Raw genomic sequence first — 22,345 nt, 5'->3', positions numbered from 1 at the left:
GCCTTAAAAGAGCCACGTTTGCAGACCCCTGAACTAAGGAGAAATTTCCTGACAGTTAGAATGATTAACCGATGGAACATCTTGCCTCCAGAAGTTGTGAATGCTCCAACGCTGGATGTTTTTAAGAAGAGATTGGATAACCATTTGTCTGAAGTAATGTAGGGTTACCTGCCTAATCAAGGGGTTATACTAGAAGACCTCCCAAGGTCCCTTCCAACTCTCTTATTCTATTCTATTCTATTCTATTCTATTCTATTCTATTCTATTCTATTCTATGATCATTTGAAGCTACAACAGCACTGAAAAAATGACTTATGATTGTTTTTGCATAACCATTGAATGCATACCCGTGGTCATGTGATCAAAATTCAGATGCTTGGCAACGGGCTCGTATTTATGATGGTCACAGTGTCCTCAGGTCACGTGATCCCCTTTTGTGACCTTCTGACAAGCAAAGTCAGTGGGGAAGCCAGATTCCTTTGACAACCGTGTCACTAACTTAGCGACTGCAGTGATTCACTTAATAACTGTGGCAAGGAAGGTAGTGAAATGGGGCAAAACTCATTTAACAACTGTCTCCCTTTAGCAACCAAAATTTTGGGCTCAGTTGTAAGTCGAGGACTATCTGTATAGTGAAATGATGGCAATGCCTTTGAACTGTAAGATGCCCACAGTCATTGATTGAGGTGGGCAGCTGAATATAATAATAAAATAAATGAAATGAAATATAAAATAAAATAAGATAATAAAATAGTAAAATACAATACAATAATAATAATAATAATAAGATAATAAAATACAATACAACACATAAAATAAAATAAAAATATATGTACCAATTGGCTGATAGCTTGCACAGTTGACCAATACTTCTACATGAAGTAGCCCAAGCTAATAAAATAGAATAGAATAGAATTTTTATTGGCCAAGTGTGATTGGACACACAAGGAATTTGTCTTGGTGCATATGCTCTCAGTGTACATAAAAGAAAAGATACGTTCATCAAGGTACAACATTTACAACACAATTGATGGTCAATATATCAATATAAATCATAAGGATTGCCAGCAACAAAGTTACAGTCATACAGTCATAAGTGGAAAGAGATTGGTGATGGGAACGATGAGAAGATTAATAGTAGTGCAGATTTAATAAATAGTTTGACAGTGTTGATGGAATTATTTGTTTAGCAGAGTGATGGCCTTCGGGAAAAAACTGTTCTTGTGTCTAGTTGTTCTGGTGTGCAGTGCTCTATAGCGTTGTTTTGAGGGTAGTAGTTGAAACAGTTTATGTCCAGGGTGCGAGGGGTCTGTAAATATTTTCACGGCCCTCTTCTTGATTCGTGCAGTGTAAAGGTCCTCAATGGAAGGCAGGTTGGTAGCAATTATTTTTTCTGCAGTTCTAATGATCCTCTGAAGTCTGTGTCTTTCTCGTTGGGTTGCGGAACCGAACCAGACAGTTATAGAGATGCAAATGACAGACTCAATAATTCCTCTGTAGAACTGAATCAGCAGCTCCTTGGGCAGTTTGAGCTTACTGAGTTGGCGCTTATTGAGTTGAAGTACAACAATAGTGTAAGGAAAAGGAAAAAAAAATCTGTTTTGAGACAAGGCCTCTCTTGTAGGATCACCTTCAGCATAGAAAGAAGCCTGAAAATGCCCAATGTGTCCTTTGTATTCCTGCCTAAGATCAGATGTTTCCCGAAGAATTTCTCCTTTCTTTCTCTCTTTGATAGCCACGAAGACCTGTATTCGAGTCGACCGTATGGAGCACTGGATTCCGGGTTCAACAGCGTAGACAGCGGAGATAAGAGGTGGTCAGGAAATGAAGTAAGCGTGCTTGGTTTGCGTTTGGCTGGCAGATACTGTAATTGCAGCCTAGGGAAGGGAGGCGGAACAAGGCAGAACCAGCATTTCGGAGGGCTGTAATCTTGAAGCATTTTATTTTGCTCTTGCGTCTCACTTTTGTCTCTCAAATTTGCAAAAAATTGGGAGGTTGGGAGGCCACTAATCAATAGCATCCTTTTATGCCACTTATCGTAAGTGGAGGAAGCAGGAAGCTATCAAATATTCGATTCCAATAAAAAAACTAGTCAAGCAAAGACAGTTGCAAAGGAAAAATAGAGAGAAGGGTTGTTTCAAATTTGGCTTAGTTCATTGAAGTCATTCCCCTTCAGAGGAGTCCCCCCCACTCGCCGCTAATAGTACTGAAATCGAACAAATTGAATGTCAGCTCGAAGCCGTTGTTCCTCTAATGGTGAGAACTTGGATGCAGTAGGTTGAAATATTTTTTTGATAGGAATAAAAATATATTATCCACGTATTCAGACCTAGGCTTCCTGAGACAATAAAAAGTACAGAATTAGTCTCAAAATCCCTCTTTTTATTTCAACGGCTGTGAATTATGTTCATTCACAGCCCGGGATGAGCCAGAAATAGTTTGTAAAGAGTCCGACAGAAGTCTGCTACAGTCCTTTGGGATAAGGCTGATAAGCACCCACCTTTATCTGCCTTGACACGCTGTCAAAGGCCTAATTGGCAATTAGCTTTGCAAGGCCACACGGAGCACATAGTCAAATTCAGAATTTAAACCCACCAGAACGGACAAAGTTGCTTCCTGCAAAGGCTCACGTGCCTTTGCTCCTCCTTTATGTCTTATGGGAGGGACCAATCATCTCCAAGCCCTACTCCCAAGTCGTCCCTTTTGTTTTAACTGTTCTTGCCTTCTGGCAGCTCTGCACATGCGCGCACTGGGAAAGGCTCCCCATGTTCCTCTGCCTCACTGATGTCTGACACCGGAGGCAGCACATAACTCCCAGATGGCCCTGGCTCCCTCTCTGCCTCCAATGCAGAGCCCTCGTCCAAGCCTTCCCCAGACTCCAGGAGTGGCCCATGTTCCTCCCCAACCTCCTCACTGTCCGACTCTGCTGCCAGCTCTACTGGCTGCCGATGGACCACAACAGCACATTGAATTGCTGTCCAATTTCACCAAAATGAGGAACGTCCTTTGAAGTGGATCCTAATTGTCCCAATTCTGGAGGTAGATTTCTGCCACTTTTCTGACATACAGTTTTAGGGATCCTTAAGAAATTCACTGAACTGAGCCAAGAGATAAAACCCAGAATTGAATTTCTGCTGCTGAGTACATTTTTATTTACTAGTAATAAATCTTCTATGTACTATTTGGGTGTACGTATTTTTAAAACTCTCCAGTGACTTAAGTGTAGCTTTTTCCAGGAAAGACTTATAAAGGTTCTGTCTCAAAAGGTTTAATCAATACGAAAGGGGGCTTTATTTTTATTTTTAATGCAGCCGACAGATGAGTTTTCTGACCTTCCCCTGCGAGTGGCAGAGATCACGAAAGAACAGAGGCTGAGAAGAGAGAGCCATTACCAAGAACACAGAGGGAACTCCTTGGTCACAAACGGTGGAGGTAATAGCTCTCATTTGGTGGCTTCCTTCCCAATGCAGATTTTTAGGTGATTGGTGTTTGAGAATTGCATGTTAAACTTAACCAAACCTCTGTTCCAGGGGTGGGATTCAAAAATTTTAGCAACCGGTTCTCTGCTCGCTTGCTGGGTGGGCATAGCCTACTCGGTCTCCTGCATCACAGCAGGGTGGGGGGAGTTTTCGCCCTCCCCAAGCACCGGAGACTTTTTTTGAGCCTCCGGGAGGGCGAAAATAGCCTCTCCCGGGTTCTGGAGGCCCTCCAGAAGCCAGAAATAGGCCCATTTCCAGATTTCTGGAACTTCCGGGAGGCCCGTTTTTTGCCCTCCCGGAGCTTCGCACAGGTCCTCCACTTACCTGGCATCCAAAAAGGGCTGCGTGGAGACTCCTGGGAGGGGAGGACTGGACCAGCCAGGCCTTGCAACTAGCGGTTGGGCAAACCAGATGTACAGTTAGCAACTGGTTCTCCCGAACCAGCTAAATCCCACCCCTGTCCTCTTCCTATTTTTCAAAAGATGAGAAGATTTCAGAATTATGGATAAATAGGTATCTTTGAACTGTGGGGGCTTCTTAGTACTCTCTGAGTCTGGCTGTTTTCTTGCAGATGTTTCATTATCCAACTAGGTAACATCATCAGTGTTAGAAACAAACACTCCCTTCCGGTACTGATGATGTTACCTAACTTGGCCACGAAACGTCTGCAGGAAAATGACGATGCTCAGAGAGTACCAAGGACACTTGGATTCTGAACTAAAAATATTCTTATATATTTTAAGTATTTTACCATCTCAGGGTGCCTTGGAAATTAAATAAAAGCACATAAAACTTCGGTTGTTTTCTTCAGCCGCTCCCATTTAATCTCGTAAAACAAATGATCTGCTAAGACTGGTAGTCCTCACTTAGCGACCCCTCGTAAAACAACCATTTGCAGTGACAACGGCAATGAAAAAAACCCCCAAAACTTTGTAACCCATCCTTGCCAGTTCGTAAACCAAAAGAAAGTCAGATAATTGTGGTTGCATAGCAACCGCTTCGCTTCACGACTGAGTTGCAGCTCCCTGTTATGGTTGCTAAATGAGGACTTTCCTTTGAAAGTCATAGGATGGTTTTAAAAGCTTTAAAATTGGCTTTTGGATCCTTGGTGTAGTGGTTTGGCTCTGGGGTTAATTGTAGGCCCAGTCAACCAAAGGATGAAATAGAACTGTGTTTTATTAGATACCCGGGGCAAACGGCTGGCTTTAATTTGGTTACATCCTCACCTTTCAACTTTTGTGCTTCCAACTCTCTGCTGAAGTCCTAAAAAAGAACAGCCCTGAACTTGCCAAAATACCAGGCTAAATCTTGGTTTGGCTCCTGCGAGCTCAGGACAGTAATAATAGCTTTTTCCACGAGTCCTTGGTTAGTGCAAGGAAATAATTTGTTGACCATAACAATTTTGTTAAACGTTTTACAAAACGTACAAATAAAAACTAACAGAAAGAAAGAAAGAAGAAAAAAAAGAGAAACAGAGCTTCTACTGGTTAATTCTTTTCACTGTCAGGAAATTCCTTCTTGTAAAAAGCTGGGAAAAAAACGACTGTTTAAAAGCCCTTGAAGATAAAAACCTAGATCAGCTGCATTCTGTAAAGCATAATTTTAGGGCCGCCACCCAAGTGATAATCCTGTTACTCCCAAATAAATGAATTCATCTGTGCCAAAGCAAAGATTACACACATACACACCCCCTGGAACTCTGTTGTGAACTGCTATAAAACCTTCATTTCTGGTTTCATGGGTAGCCATTAAACCTTCCAACTTGGTAGTTGGAAGGTTTAATCCCCCCCACCCCTTATCTTCCAGGGTGGAAATTTTATCTTTTGGAATTTATATTTCAGGGTGGAAATTTTCTCTTTTGGCAGCACTCCTGTTTAGAGAGAATCCAGATAAGGATGTTGCAGCCGGGGTGATAAAAGCCAGCGTGCAGCTAAAGATTTCTTAATCTGATGTTGAATAAATGTCAAAGCCATGGGGGGTGGGGGGTGGGGTCTGTGAGAAAAATAATCCCCCTTTTTTTGGTTGTTGTTTTTGAGACTTGGCTCTTCTGTAGGTGCCTGATGTCATAACTCTTTTAAAAAAAAATAATTTTATCCATAAACGTTTTTGAATACAGTGTATTGTCAGGGTATACCATTTCAAAAAAAAAAAAAAAGACCAGAGAGAAAATAATAATAAATATTAACGCATGAACTGATAAAAGTAATAATAATAATATAATAACACATGTACTAAAATAATAGTTATTATATAACCAAATAATTTTAACTAAGTTTCTTTTTATATTGGCTTATTTACATTTTTGTTAATTATTAATTATAGTGATTGTAATTGTGAACCATCTCCATTTTTCATACAAACATTCATAGTCTTTCTAACTCTTAATTTCTACCTCTTGTCTCTAACCACTCATAAGACCTATTCCGTATCAAATAATATTCTGTGTCTTCTTTATCTTTTATTTTTAAAGTTAGCCTGTCCATTTCAGCACAGTCTAAAATTTTTCGAATTACTTCCTCATCTGGCGGGGCGTTCTCATTTTTCCAGTATTTTGCAAATATGATCCTTGTTGCTGTCAATATATGTAAAACTAACTATGTGGTCCCTTTATCATAACCCTCCGGCATTATGCCCAACGAATATATTTTTTGGTTTCTGATGTCATAACTCTTTCCCTTCTGTGTGTCCAGTGGAGCAAGATCTGGATCAGATCGACTTTATTGATAGCTGTGCCGCCGAAGAAGAGGAGGAAGAAGTGAGGCAGGCCAAATGTCCGGAGACAGACAGCCTCAGCACGCAGTTTATGGCCTATATTGAACAACGCCGAATCTCTCACGAGGTGACGCTTCTTTTTAAATTGTGGAGGTGGGTGGGTGGGTTCTTGCATGCTGTCCCTTTGCTATCAACTCGGTTGATCTTTCCTGCCTGACGATTTTAACCAGCGCATGTCCAACATTTGATACAATTTTTAAAGCCCGAGATGAATTTTAATTAAGAAAAAAGTAACGAGGCTAATCTTTTACAAAGTGGCCCCCAACTGAATGAACACCATTGAGCAAGCAAAATTTCTGCTGCTTGACGAGACAGTTGTGAAGGGAGTTTTGTTCCATTTTATGACCTTTCTTGCCATGGCTGTTAAGTGAGTCATTGCAGTTGTTAAGTTATGGCTTGGTTATTAAGTGAATCTGCCTTCCCCCATGGATTTTGCTTGTCAGAAGGTCACAAAAGGGGGTCATGTGGCCCCAGGATACTGCAATCATCATAACTATGAGTTAGTTGCTAAGCGGCTGAATTTTGATCACGTGACCATGGAGATGCTGCCGTGGCCGTAAGTATGAAAAATGTTCATAAGTCGCTTTTTTCAGTGCCGTTGTAACTTCAAATGGCCACTAAACGAATGATTGTAAGTCAAGGACACATAATACAGCCTTTGGTTTTCAGAGAATGGATTGTATGTCAGTGTGGTTTTATCTTTGAGCTTTTCTCTTGAGCTTTTGCGGATAACAGCATATTACATTCAGTGCTTATCTTGGATAGTATTTTACCATTTCAGTTTTTTATTTGAAAGCAAGTGATATTGAGCAGCCTCAATCGTGGTTAAAAGCCGGCAAAGAAAACAGATGCATATTTCGAAGAATATAGTCCTCTCCATTGTGCTCCTCGTTATGAATTTTTTTTAATTATTATTATTATTTATTTGATTTTTATACCGCCCTTCTCCCGAAGAACTCAGGGCGGTGTACAGGCAAAAGTAAAAACAGACAATACAATATACAATTTAAAATGCAAATTAAAAAACTTATTATAATTGGCCTAAAACTTTAAAATATATAAAAACTAAAACCCCATTTAAAAATTAGTAGTAGAAAATTTAAAATCAATAAAATTTGTTAGCCCTGCGAATGAAGAGATATGTCTTCAGTTCGCGGCGAAAGGTCCGAAGGTCAGGTATTTGGCGTAAACCCGGGGGAAGCTCGTTCCAGAGTGTGGGAGCCCCCACAGAGAAGGCCCTTCCCCTGGGGGCCGCCAGCCGACATTGCTTGGTGGACGGCACCCTGAGAAGTCCCTCTCTATTGGAGCGTACGGGTCAGGTGGGAGGCATGTGGTAACAGCAGGCGGTCCCGTAAGTACCCTGAGAGTAAATTGCTCTCAGAATGCGTATAGGCAAAACTGTACACAGTGTGTGGGTGTGCTACTGAACAATTCTATGATTTTAATAATGTTTGGCATATCAAATTACTGGTTGCCTTAATAAGGCAGCCACGAAGCAATTAAGTAGGCTGAGATCTGTAGCCCAGCCTTTTTGCATTTTAATTTTTTGATTGATCACATTTTGAAAAACTCCCCATTTCTCCTCTCCAGCTAGTCCTCAACTTACAACCCCAATTGAGCCCAGAATTCATATTGTGAACTGAGAAATTTGTTCAGTGAGTTTTGTCCCATTTTACGACCTTTCTTAACACATTTGTTCAGTGAATCACTGCACTTGTTAAATTAGTGAACGTGGTTGTTAAGTGAATCTGGCGTCCCCATTGACTTCGTTTGTGAGAAGGTTGCCACAGGGGATCGCGTGACCCTGGAACACTGCGACCGTCATAAATACGAGTCAGTTGCCAAGCGCCTGAATTTTATTCACGTGACCATGGGGATGCTGCAACGGTCGTAAGTGAGAAAAAATGGCCCTAAGTCCCTTTTTTCAATGCCCTTGTAACTTCAAACGGTCACTGAATGAACTGTTGTAAGTCAAGGACTACCTGTATTTGTAAATCGGTCAAATAAAACGTTAAAAGGAAAAACTGGAAATAAAATTTGAAAAAGAGGCAAGGATAGTTAAAATCCCAGATTAAATGTTAATTAAAAGGCAGGAAGGAGGGAATGCAATAGAATAGAATGGAATGGAATGGAATGGAATGGAATAGAATAGAATAGAATAGAATAGAATAGAATAGAATAGAATAGAATAGAATAGGAGTTGGAAGGGACCTTAGAGGTCTTCTAGTCCAACCCCCTTGCCTCTGTGGGGAAAGGATTCTCAAGGTTTTCCAAGATAAGACAGCTTCCACATTGCACACCCTCAAATAGAAAATTTTCTGTTTTCTTAGACGGAAATTTGTTGTCACCGTAAAAGAAAATGAAAATGTGCTTTTCTTTTAAAATAGGTTGGGGGTAGCTCTGTTAAGGTTCAGAGGGAATAGGATGCAGGCAGGCCTTGAGTTACGACTACAGTGGAACCTGCCCATTATGGTTATAACTTGTAATGGCCATAAGATGGTTCAATTATTTAATTATTTACAAATAATTCAAGGCGGCAAACCTATCCAAAACATCTCCTGTTTTCCCCATAACAACAACCTTGTGTAGTGACTTGGACTGAGAAAGTCACCAGCTGGATTTTGTGCTTAAGGCAGGACTAGAACTCACTGTTTCCTGGTGATTGGTCCAAAGTCACGCAGACAGCCTTCAAGCCTAAGGCGGGACTAGAACTCACCGTCTCCTGCTGATTGACCCAGTGTCACTCAATTACTTTGCATGCCTAAAGCAGGACAGGAATTTACTGTCTCCTGGTGATTGGCCCAAAGTCACCCAGATGATTAATAAGATAAGGCAGGACTAGAATTCACCATCTCCCGGTTTCTAGCCAAGTGCCCAGATCACTTTCGTCCCTAAGGCAGGACTAGAATTCACTTCTCCCGGTTTCAAGTGTCACCAGTTGACGACTACCTGTAGAAAAACATGCCTCCCCCGCCCCATAGTGCCCCAGTGTTGTGTCCCACTCCCCCTCCAACGCCCGGGTCAAGGAAGTCTGTATCAAACGTGGCAACGAAGCCTCTGCAGCTTGCCAAATTCCTTCGAGGTTTATCAGGGCAGGCAGGAGTCCAAGTTGTGACTTCAGCAAACTAGATGAGACTTTGCTTGACTCAAGGTTGGAATGCCAAAAGCAGGTCCTTTATATAGGCTGTGGGGTGTGGCTCCATGACTCAGCATTTATCCAGGCCTGCCCCTCCCTTCCTTCTGCTGGCGTCGCCTGTCAGATCTCCGGAAGCGAGGGTCCTCCCACTTTAAATTCTCTTCAGCTGGATCTGCTGTCAGTAATTCCAGCACGTGGCTGGCTTCTTGCTCACACGCTGTAGGAGTGAGGTTTATTGGGCTTCTCCTTTCACTCCTTGAATCCTCTCCGGGCATGGGGCCAGGGCCGGGGGCTGGAGGCATGACAGGCCATTCATCTTCATTATCAGACTTGGAGTCTGATAACAGGCCCGGGTGGAGACGGGAGGGGCCCAGCTGAGAAGAGGAGGGAGGACGAGGCACAACACCCAGGGACTTCCGAAGCCCAAGGGAAGGCTGAAATAAAAGGCATCCTTCTAAACGCTGGAAACAGAGGCACACTCAATCAGCTATGGAGTTTATTCTTAGAATGTAAATTGGAACAAAAGACGGTTTTATTGGTTGCTATTGGCCTGGGGGTATTGGACTGGGAAGGCGACAGTGGTTACAGTGTTTCCTGATTCTCCAGCTCCTTTGCAAGTTTTTACGGAAAAATGCTAGAATGCAAAAAAGATGGCCCTGTCTTGTGTGCTAATATAATTCAATGCAGGCACAAATTAGTCCCCGATAATGAACAGCCTCGTTCTATTAATGGCGTTGCAATGAGACTTTAAACACCAGCTAGGTTTGACTAAGGAAGCGGACCGAGTTTTGGTCTTACTGAGAAAGCTCACACATGCTGGAAAGGCTTAAGCACGACACATGGTGGGTTTTCCAGTGCGCTGCTTGGACAATCCAAGCGTGGGTTATCTCTCATCTATTTGCCAGAAATGTTTTTCTTTCTTTCGTTGACCACGCCTCCTCTGCTTGGCTGAGCTTCAGTTTATTTCACTTCAGTCTCGGTTTCCATCTCATTCCGGAGGGAGAGCAGCTTCTCCAGGGTCTGCCAAGTCTGGCCTCCCCCAACAGAGAGAGATCCTTGAGAGCAGGGGTCCTTGCTAGTACAGGTCGTAAGAATAACAAGAGTTTAGAAGGGACCTTAGAGCAGGGGTCTCCAACCTTAGTAACTTTAAGGCTTGTGGACTTCAACTCCCAGAGTTCCTCAGCAAGCTTTGCTGGCTGAGGAACTCTGGGAGTTGAAGTCCACAAACCTTAAAAGTTACTAAGATTGGAGACCCCTGCCTTAGAGGTCTTCTAGTCCAATATCCTGTTCAGGCAGGAGACTCCACATCCGTGATGGCGAACCTATGTCACGTGTGCTGGAAGTAGCACGCAGAGCCATCTCTCCGGGATTGCTCTATATTAGGATCTGCAAACTTGGCTCCTTTAAGACTTGAGGACTTCAACTCCCAGAGGGGCCTCTGTGGCTCAGGCTGCTAATGCAGTCTGTTATTAACAGCAGCTGCCTGCAATTATTGCAGGTTCAAGTCCCACCAGGCCCAAGGTTGACTCAGCCTTCCATCCTTTATAAGGTAGGTAAAATGAGGACCCAGATTGTTTGGGGGGGGGGGGCAATAAGTTGACTTTGTATATAAATATACAAATAGAATGAAGACTATTGCTAACATAGTGTTAACCGCCCTGGGTCTCCGGAGAAGGGCGGGATATAAATGCAATTTTTTTTAAAAAAATCTTGAATAGTATTTTACCATTTCAGTTTTTTATTTGAAAGCAAGTGATATTGAGCAGCCTCAATCGTGGTTAAAAGCCGGCAAAGAAAACAGATGCATATTTCAAAGAATACAGTCCTCTCCATTCTGGGATTCTGGGAGTTGAAGTCCGCAAGTCTTAAAGGAGCCAAGTTTGCAGACCCCTGCTCTATATCATTCCAGACAAATGGCCATCTAATCTCTTCTAAAAAAGCCTTCCAGTATTAGAACACCCACAACTTCATTCCACTGGTTAATTGTGCTGACTCTCAGGAAATTTCTCCTTAGTTCTAGGTTGCTTCTCTCCTTGGTTAGTTTCCATCCGTTGCTCCTTGTCCTGGCTTCAGGTGCTCTGGAGAACAGGTGGACCCCCTCTTCTTTGTGGCAGCTCCCCCAAAATTGGGACACTGCTATCGTGTCACCCCCCCCCACCCCCCAGTCATCAACCTACAACATGATTGAGCCCAGAATTTCCATGGCTAAGCAAAACTGTTATTAACTGAGTTTTGCCCCCATTTTATGACCTTTCTTGGTACAGTTGTTAAGTGAATCGATGCAATTGTTAAATTAGTAACAGGGTTGTTAGGTGAATCCGGCTTCCCTATGGACTTTGATTGTCAGAAGGTCGCAAAAGGGGATCACATGACCCCGGGACACTGCCACCGTCATAAATATGGGTCAGTTGTCAAGCATCCAAATGTAAATCACATGACCCCGGGGATGCTGCAATGGTCGTAAGTGTGAAAAATATAAATAACCTTTTTCGGTGCTATTGTAAGTTTGAACGGTCCCCAAATGAATGGTTGGGAGGATTACCTATAATCCTGGCTGTAGGCCAACAGGTTGAGTATTTACCGCCCTTCCTTTTCTGAACTTTTAAGTACCTGTCTGAGTACCTGTAGAGTGAAAATTTGGGTGAGTGGGAGTTTGGGGGGTGGGGGGATCCTGAGAGCAATTGTTAATACCTAATACCTCCTAGTGCTCAGAATAATGGCCCCTGGATTTGGCATGAAATCTGTTCCTTGCTGCAGTTTTGAAAAAGAGGCAGAAATGTTCTTGCCTGTAACATATCCATCCCAGTCTTCCATACCACAATCCCAGTTTGGTCTAGTGGTTTGGGGTCTATAAATTGGGAGACAGTGACTTCTAGTCCTGCCTTAGGCCTGAAAGGCAACTTGGTCACGTTGGACCAATCACCAGGAGACCGGTAAGTTCTAGCCCCACCTTAGGCCTGAAAGCCAGTTGGGCGACTTTGGGCCTGTCCCTCTAACTCATCCCAATCCACCTCACAGGGTTGTTGTGATGATGAAAATAGGGCAAGTATAAGGTTATTTTATCACCTTGAATTATAAGCTACTGCCCAGCTGCGTCAAGCCACTGAAGCAAACATGAATGCTCTACTTTGCCTTTTCACAGATATAGTTAAGCTGGCAAAGCTGCTGAAAATGTTCAGTGTTTGGTGTTCATGTGTGCAATTAAGTCAGCATAATCTTTTGGCGATCTATCTATCTATCTATCTATCTATCTATCTATCTATCTATCTGTCTGTCTGTCTGTCTGTCTGTCTGTCTGTCTGTCTTTGGTTATTCGGGTTTTCTCCCGCGTAAAATTGGAAGTGTTTTGGCGACGTTTCGACGAAGTCTCATTCGTCATCTTCAGGCTTCAGCTCCGTGCTGAAGCACGAAGCTGCTTTTGCTCCCAGAAGCACGAAGTTGAAGCCTGAAGATGACGATGAGACTGTCGAACATATCGCCAGACACTTCAATTTTACGCGAAAACCTCAGAAAATATATACATATACATATACTTATACATATACATATATATATATGTTTTCTGAGGTTTTCGCGGGTGTTTGTATGTAGATCTTTGGTTATTCGGGTTTTCTCCCGTGTAAAATTGGAAGTGTCTTGGCGACGTTTCGACGAAGTCTCATTCGTCATCTTCAGGCTTCAGCTTCGTGCTTCACGAAGCTGAAGCCTGAAGATGACGAATGAGACTTCAGAATGAGACAGAGACTTTTGGGGATATATATATATCTCCCAAAAGATTATGCTGACCCAATTGCAGGCATGCAGACCAGGAAATTTATATTTTTCACAGAGAAGGGAGGGACATATACCGGTAGTGGCTGCCTTACAACAGTTCATTTAATGACTGTTGAAACTTACAACGGCACTGAAAAAAGTGATTTATGACCGTTTTTCACACTTATGACCCTTGCAAGCATCCCCATGGTCCCATGGTCAAAATTCACATACTTGGCAACTGACTCATATTTATGACGGTAGCCTTTTGCGACCATCTGATAAGGAAAGTTTATGGGGAAGCCGGATTCACTTAACGACCGTGTTACTCATTTAACAACTGCAGTGATTCACTTAATATGGCAAGATAAGACGTGACATCGAGCACATTCACTTAACAAATGTTTCCCTTAGCAGCAGAAATGTTGGGCTCAGTTGTGGTCGCAACTTGAGGACTTCCTGTAGATGGTTTTGTTCTCCAATCACAGAAGCATAAGCTTCCTTTTAAAATATCCATCATTTATTATACAAGCCGAGTTTACCATTTCTAGAATGGGATGTAGTGATAGTATGCAATTTAATCTTCACCCTTTTTTCAGTTAGATACTTGCGATAATTTTATTGTCATTTTGAATGTGCCCTAATCGGCATACATTAACATGAAATTTCATTGCATAACAGCTCTCAAAGGGTCACCACCTACAATATACACTATATAATTTGTATTGGTTGTTTCCTAGTATGATTTGATTGCTTATTTGTACCCTATGACTATCTTTAAGTGTTTACCTTATGATTCTTGACGAATGTATCTTGTCTTTTTATGTACACTGAGAGCATTTGCACCAAGACAAATCCCTTGTGTGTCCAATGACACTTGGCCAATAAAGAATAAATACTTACTTACTTACTTACTTACTTACTTTCTCTCTCTCTCTCTCTCTCTCTCTCTCTTTCTCTTTCTCTTTCTCTCTCTCTCTCTCTCCCTCCCTCCCTCCCTCCCTCTTTCTTTCTATCTACCTACCTACCTACCTACATGACAAAATAAATACAACATTATGCATATAACCACATATGTTATATGACACAGAGAAACAACACATTCAAAGTGACAATAAAGTTATTCTAAGTATGTAAGTTGCCCTCAAAATCAGGGGTCTCCAACCTTGGCCACTTTAAGACTTGTGGACTTCAACTCCCAGAGTTCCTCAGCCCAGCTTTTGCTGGGCTGAGGAACTCTGGGAGTTGAAGTCCACAAGTCTTAAAGTAGCCAAGGCTGGAGACCCCTGCTCTAAATTAATGGAGAACCCTTGCCCTCTAAATTAATGGGAAAGACTCAAGGCTTGGTTTTTGGCTTCTTAGCTGACCAGGCATCGCGAGGGCAGAATGACTGGACGCTAGGAGAGGAAAGGGCTCCTCATAAGCCTAAAATCAAATGAAAGCAATGTTACCATAATGTATTTGCTCCCCTCCCTGGCTCTCTGCTCTGCAGCGAATACGGCAAGAGGCTTGCATCAACATGTCCGTTAGAGGCATATTGTATCTTCTGCTCTGTGTCAGCTTGTCCTGTGTCCAAATTTTTCTCTTTGTCACCCAATGATACGTAGCTGGGCTAAAAAAAGACCCCTGGGGCAAACATTCCTGTCTTCCCTCCCAGGGTCCCTGCATGTCTTTCACATTATATCCCATCATGCACTCCAGATCAACACACAGCCTTCATTATTCATTCAATGTGAAGCGGTAATGAGATTCGCTGTTCTTTAATTGCTCAGATGATCTTTTGGTTAAGCAGGCTGGCCTCTACACACACACACACACACACACACACAAAAACACACACACACAAATGTCTTTTGTGTGTTTACTCTGGGATAATATCCTCGTGTCTGTTGCCTAACTTAATTACAGGTAGTCCTCGACTTACAACCACAATTGAGCCTAACGTTGTGGTTGCTAAGTGAGATATTTGTCATATGGGCCTCTGGTGGCTCAGCAGACTAAGTCTGTCTTTTATTAACACAGCTGCTTGCAATTACTGCAAGTTCAAGTCCCACCAGGCCCAAGGTTGACTCAGCCTTCCATCCTTTATAAGGTAGGTAAAATGAGGACCCAGATTGTTGGAGGCAATAAAAAGTTGACTTTGTATATAATATACAAATGGATGAAGACTATTGCTTAACACAGTATAAGCCGCCCTGAGTCTTCGGAGAAGGACGGGACTAGACTGGACTACTGCAATGCTCTCTACATGGAGCTCCCCTTGAGGAGCACCCGGAGGCTCCAGTTAGTTCAGAATGCGGTTCCGCGGGTGATAGAGGGAGCCCCTCGTGGCTCCCATGTAACACCCCTCCTGCGCAGACTGCACTGGCTACCTGTGGCCTTCCGGGTGCGCTTCAAGGTTTTGGTAACTATCTTCAAAGCGCTCCATGGCATAGGGCTGGGATACTTACGGGACCGTCTACTGCCACTGAATGCCTCCCACCGACCCGTGCGCTCTCACAGGGAGGGACTCCTCAGGGTGCCGTCGGCCAGGCAGTGCCGGCTGGCGACGCCCAGGGGAAGGGCCTTTTCTGTGGGGGCTCCCACCCTCTGGAATGAACTTCCTCCAGGACTTCGCCAACTTCCTGACCTTCGAACCTTTCGCCGCGAGCTTAAGACACATCTTTTTATTTGCGCAGGACTGGACTAGAATTTTAAAATTTAAATTGGTTTTAAATGATGAATGTACCTTGATGAAGGTATCTTTTCTTTTATGTACACTGAGAGCATATGCACCAAGACAAATTCCTTGTGTGTCCAATCACACTTGGCCTATAAAAAAAAAAAAAAAAATTCTATTCTATTCTAAATGGGTTTTATTATGTATATTGTTATTTTTAATTATTCGGCCATTTCTAATAAGTTTTTTAACTGATGTTTTATTTTGTATTTATATGTATATTTTTTATTTGGCTGTGAACCGCCCTGAGTCCCTAGGGAGATAGGGCGGTATAAAAATACGAAAAATAAATAAATAAATAAATAAATATAAATGCAAATTTTTTAAAAAAAGTGAGCTTTGCCCCATTTTACGACTTTTCTTGCCACATTTGTTAAGTGAATCCCTGCGGTTGTTAAATTAGTAACATGGTCGTTAAGCGAATCTGGTTTCCTCATTAGCTTTGCTTGTCAGAAGGTCGCAAAAGGGGATCACGTGGCCCCCCCCAGACACCGATACCGTTATAAAATGTGAGTCAGTTGTCAAGCCTCTAAATGAAAATCGTGCGACCATGGGCATGCTGCAACTGTCACGAGTGTGAACAATGGTCGTAAGTCTGATTTTTTTCAGTGCTGTTGTAACTTCGAACGGTCACTAACTGAACTGTTGTAAATCGAGGACTAGCTGTACTGCTTTTGGGGAAATAGGCTCAAAAGACCCTTTCTATTTTGAGTAAATTTCCATTCTTGAAACTGAAGTAGCTCAGAAGTCCTTGACGTATGATTACAATTGAGCCCAAAATTTATGTTGTTAAGTGAGAAATTTTTAAAGTGAGTTTTGATCCATTTTACGACTTTTCTTCCCACATTTGTTAAGTGAATCACTTCCGTTGTAAAGTTAGTAACATGGTTGTTAAGTGAATCTGGCTTCCCCATTGACTTTGCTTGTCAGAAAGTCGCAAAAGGGTCCCAGAATGATCCCAGAATGCTGTGACCGTCATAAATATGAGTCAGTGGCTGTCCTAATTTTGCTACAATGGTCATCACTATGAAACACGGTCAAAAGTCCCTTTTTCCAGTACCGTTGTAACTTGAAACGGTCACTAAATGAACTGTCGTAAGTCGAGGACTACCTGTATTACCTCTGTAAACCAGTTAATGAATCCAAAGGAAGACACACACACACACACACACACACACACACACACACACACACACACACACACTCACACTCTAGAACTGGGTGTTCTCAAGGAAGCACACCCAGTTCTAGAGCACACGACAGGCTATTAAAAATACAACTTTCCTTTTTGGAAAAAAAATCAAAGGTAGTTAGCAAAAGAACACTAATTCTTCATTAAATACTGAATGGGATAATTGTTAATGAGTTGGCCAGCCATGGAATTCAATCCACAGGTAGTCCTTGACTTGCAACCATCTGTTTAGTGGCCGTTTTACGTTACAGTGGCGCTGAAAATCTTTCAATTTTTCACACTTACGACCATTGCAGTACCTCCGCGGTCACGTGATCAAAATTCAGGTGCTTGGCAACTGAACTCATATTTATGATGGTTGCAGTGTCCCGGGGTGACGTGATCCCCGTTTTACGACCTTCTGACAAACCAAATCAGTGAGGAAGCCGGTTTCACTTAACAATCGTGTCACTAAATTAACAACTGCAGTGATTCACTTAACAACTGTGGCAGGAATGGGGCAAAACTCACCTAAACAGTTGTGTCATCTAGCAAATTTTGGGCTCCATTGTGGTCGTAAGTCGAGGACTGCCTGAGGGCAATTGTAGGGCCGGCCATTTGCAAACCCAGCTCTATTGCTGAGAGAAATCCTAGCTCGTAGGAGCAGCTGCAGCAGAAGGAAAAAACTTTTTCTAGTAGCTTATAAACAAATCCATTTTAGGATCATCTTACATAGCTTATTTTAATTCCGCCCGTGAAGTGAAGATGCCAAGCAAGATTTGAGCGCCTACACAGAGCAGGGCTCAGCTTTGTCCAGCCAGCAGGTCCACTGCACAAATTTGTATTTTTAATGTCAGTCGTTGCTTGGCTTGCCATGACTGAAAAATAATGGACTCCTTTCTGTGAAAGGAAAATTGCTGTGGCCATTTTTTTGAAGAACCGTATGAAATTCTTGGTGCCTTCTGAGCTTTGTACTGCTGATGTTACCTAGCTGGGTCATGAAACGTCTGAAAACCACCAAGGACCCCATACTCACAGTCCACCGCCACCTCCTCCTCCTCCTCTTCCTCGGACCTGTCCCAGCTAGCCCCTCGGGAAAGCAAGACTCTTGACTCTATTGAGTTGAATCAAAACAACTTTTACTGTGTAGTTGCAGTAAAGTCAGGCGAAACCTGAAAAAGCCCGAGCAAAGTACAAAACAATTTTTCCGTTTCCCCAAACCTAACCCTCCGACCAGTCCACCGGCAGCCAATGTGATGCCTCAACGTTGTTTTGAGAACTCTGAAGTGCGAGGCAGATAACTCTTCACTCTCAGGACACGAAGGCCTTGAAACCAGGCTGGAACCAACTGGGAGGAAGTCTGCTCCGTCTTGGAAGACAACCCCCCCTCCTCCCTAATTCCCAAGTGGTTGCAGCAAAAGCGTGCAAAAATGTCAGCAAGCTCTCCTCCCCCTCTTCCCCCTCCTCCAAATGGCAGGACATGATGTGGACCTGAGACTTCCTCCTCCTCTCCGCAAACCCCAACTCCCTTCTAGCACTGATGATGTTCCCTACAGGGGTCATGAAACGTCTGCAAGAAACAACCAAAGCTCAGAGACCACCAATGGTCATAAGTGTGAAAAGATACGTGACTTTTCTCAGTGCTGTTGTGACTTTGAACGATCAGTAAACGAACTTTTGTAAGTTGAGAACCAACCGTATAGAGATCCACTAATGTTGGAAGCGTTTCTAGGTCCAGAATGCCTTCAATAATATTCATAGTATATTCATCTGTACATTTACGTCCTCACATTACGCCAATTGATGAGTGTTGTTCGTGACCAGGGCAAGTGGCCATTTGTAAACTGACACAGCTAGTCCTCGACTTACAAGCACTCCTTTAGTGACCATTCAGAGTGACTTACAGTCAGTACTCCAACTCTCCCTGGGTCATGTGATCACCAGTTGTGACCTTCCCGCCCGGCTTCCAACAAGTCAGTGGGGAGGTTGGGAGAGTTGGAGTCATTTCATGATTGTGCGATTCAGTTAACAACTGCAGTGATTCATTTATCAGCTGTGGCAGAAGTTGTAAAATCAGGCGTGATTCACTTAACAGCTGTCTTGCTTAATGGAAATTTGTGGTCCTAAGTTGAGGACTACCTGTACTTGTACCTAGTATGTACATATATGCTGTACTATATACACACACTGTACTATATAACAAGAAGCAAACTGAATTCCTTCTCTGCTTGCCGATCATTTTTGTTTGCTTCAAATATTTTTTAAAGACTGAATATGGTCAGCCGAGACTGATGAAAGTGGAAGGTTTCAGGAGAATCAAAGTTTTGAAGAGGGAGGCTTTGCAAGTGTTCTTAAATGTTGATCGTAGTATTCTGTTTTTTTTTTCTCGTTTTATGAAGGGTTCACCCGTAAAACCTACAAACAACCGAGAGTTTCCTAGGTCAGAAGATACAAGAAAATGCCTCCATCAAAATAGGTGAGAATTTTTATTTCATAATAGTTTAAGAACCTGTGAGGGAAAGCTTAAACAATACATAACATAGAAGTCCCAACTCACATTTTTTAAGGTAGAAGAGAGCCACTTCGGTGTAGTGATTAAGATGCTGGCTTAGAAACCAGGAGACGGTGAGTTCTAGTCCTGCCTTAGACATGAAAGCTGACTGGATGACTTTGGGCCAATCACCAGGAGACGGTGAGTTCTAGTCCCACCTTTGGCATGAAAGTCAGCTGGGTGACTGGGCCAAACAGTAGGAGAATGGTGAGTTCTAGTCCTGCCTTTGGCATAAAAGCCTTACCGGGTGACTTTGGGCCAATCACAGGGAGACGGTGAGTTCTAGTCCCGCCTTAGGCATGAAAGCTGACTGGGTGACTTTGGGCCAGTTGCTTTCTCTCAGCCCAGCCTACTTCAGGTGTTTATTATGGGGAAAATAGGAAGCAGGGGTGAAATCCAGCAGGTTCTGACAGGTTCTGGGGAACTGGTAGTGGAAATCTTGAGTGGTTTGGAGAACCAGCAAATACCACCTTTGGCTGGCCCCAGAGTGGGGTGGGAATGGGGCTTTTGCAATATCCTTCCCTTGCCACGCCTACCAAGCCACACAGCGCCCACCAAGCCACACCCACAGAACCAGTAGTAAAAAAAATTGGATTTCACGACTGGAGGAAGGAATATTGTGTGTGTTCTCCGCCTTGAATTCCTTCTCAAAATAATAAAAGCAGCAAATCAATAAATCAATCCCCAAACTGGTGTTACCCAGGAGCAGAATGCAGGCGTCATACAGTAGAATTTACAATTCATCATAAAACTCCTTGGGAAGTTCCTTATGCTTTGCATTTCTCATCTGGCCTCTTTTGCTGGTAGCTCCAGTTAGAAATAGAATAGAATTTATTATTTTATTGGCCAAGTGTGATTGGACACACAAGGAATTTGTTTTGGTGCATATCTCAGTGTACATAAAAGAAAAAGAAAAAAAATACCTTCACCAAGGTACAACATTTACAACACAAATGATGGTCATAGGGTACAATTTAACCCTTAATGATAGAAACAAAAAGTTACAGTCAGACAATCATAAGTGGAAAGAGATGGGTGATGGAAACGATGAGAAGATTAATAGTAGTGTAGATTTAGTAAATAGTTTGACAGTGTTGAGGGAATTATTTGTTTAGCAGAGTGATGGCCTTTGGGAAAAAACTGTTCTTGTGTCTAGTTGTTCTGGTGTGCAGTGCTCTATAGCGTCGTTTTGATGGTAGGAGTTGAAACAGTTTATGTCCAGGATGTGAGGGATCTGTAAATATTTTCACAGCCCTCTTTTTGACTCGTGCAGTATACAGGTCCTCAATGGAAGGCAGGTTGGTAGCCATGGTTTTTTCTGCCGTTCTAATTATCCTCTGAAGTCTGTGTTTTTCTTGTTGGGTTACAGAACCGAACCAGACAGTTATAGAGGTGCAGATGACAGACTCTGTAGAACTGGATCAGCAGCTCCTTGGGCAGTTTGAGCTTTCTGAGTTGGCACAGAAAGAACATTCTTTGTTGTCTTTTCTTGATGATGTTTTTGATGTTAACTGTCCATTTTAGATCTTAAACACAGATACAATATCCAATATCTCAGGGGCTGCCACAGAGAAGAGGGAGTCGGGCTGTTCTCCAAAGCACCTGAGGGTAGAACAAGAAGCAATGGGTGGAAACTGATCAAGGAGAGAAGCAACTTAGAACTAAGGAGAAATTTCCTGACAGTGAGAACAATTAATAAGTGGAACGACTTGCCTGCAGAAGTTGTGAATGCTCCAACACTGGAAATTTTTAAGAAAATGTTGGATAGCCATCTGTCTGAGATGATGTAGGGTTTCCTGCCTGGGCAGTGGGTTGGACTAGAAGGCCTCCAAGGTCCCTTCCAACTCTATTGTTATTATTATTATTACATGCGAAAGGAAGCTGTTTTATTTAGAGTCTTTACATGCTGTGGGCCATGCAGCCCCTTCCCCTGGCAGCACACACTGTTAAAAAAAAAAGTCAACTGTAGTGCGGTGCACAGATACAAATAAGCACTTCTTGCAGCAACAACAGAATTCAACAGCTGTGGACACACAACAACCTTATCATGGCCTTCTCTGCCAGCTCTGCTTATCTGAGCACAGATAAAGGCAGCCCTCTGTAGAGTCCAGAAATCAGTGCAGTGGAATAATGATAGACGTGTCGCCACGGTTGAAGTGATAGCATTTTTTTTATCCAGGAATAGAGACACGTTGCTGTATCAACTGATAAATGCGCTGTTTGTCTCCCTAGGGCAGTGTTTCTCAGCCGTGGCCACTTAAAAGATGTGTAGACTTCAACTCCCAGAATTCCTCAGCTTGAAGAATTCTGGAAATTGAAGTCCACATATCTTCCAAGTGAGCAAAGTTGAGAAACGCTCCCTTGGGCAGTTAAATCCTTCCACAATTGACAATTGTGTGAGCATTTCCTCTCAGCCCTGCAGGCCATCATCGCCTTTCTGTCCGGTGACGACGCCTCTCTTCTCCCCATCCCAGTTGATCATTTCATCCAAATCCTACCCCGTACTAGCATAGCCTTGCCTGGTTGACTCAGCCTTCCATCCTTCTGAGGCTGGTAAAATGAGGACCCAGATTGCTGAGGCAAGAGGCTGACTCTGTAAACTGCTTAGACAGGGCTGGAATGTACTATCTAAGATGTCTTAAGTCCTTCCTTCCTTCCTTCCTTCCTTCCTTCCTTCCTTCCTTCCTTCCTTCCTTCCTTCCTTCCTTCCTTCCTTCCTTCTCATTCCCATCTTCCTTCCTTCCTTCTCATTCCCATCTTCCTT

The 22,345-nt window shown here is 42.9% G+C and overlaps 1 protein-coding gene across 1 annotated transcript in view; it reads left to right on the top strand.

Annotated features, from left to right (window-relative positions):
- Window positions 1-22,345, top strand: part of LRCH3 (leucine rich repeats and calponin homology domain containing 3) — a 116,867-nt gene that overhangs the window by 55,636 nt on the left and 38,886 nt on the right. Inside the window, exons 7-10 of the mRNA XM_058187808.1 lie at window positions 1,736-1,829; window positions 3,285-3,432; window positions 6,170-6,318; window positions 19,430-19,506. Of these exons, the coding sequence (XP_058043791.1) occupies window positions 1,736-1,829; window positions 3,285-3,432; window positions 6,170-6,318; window positions 19,430-19,506 (468 nt within the window). The remainder of the gene's footprint in view (window positions 1-1,735; window positions 1,830-3,284; window positions 3,433-6,169; window positions 6,319-19,429; window positions 19,507-22,345) is intronic.

This window comes from Ahaetulla prasina, chromosome 6, assembly GCF_028640845.1.
Source record: "Ahaetulla prasina isolate Xishuangbanna chromosome 6, ASM2864084v1, whole genome shotgun sequence".
Taxonomy (NCBI): Eukaryota; Metazoa; Chordata; class Lepidosauria; order Squamata; family Colubridae; genus Ahaetulla; species Ahaetulla prasina.
The sequence above is the reverse complement of the archived record's forward strand: the minus strand, read 5'-3'. Positions and strand labels throughout refer to the sequence as shown.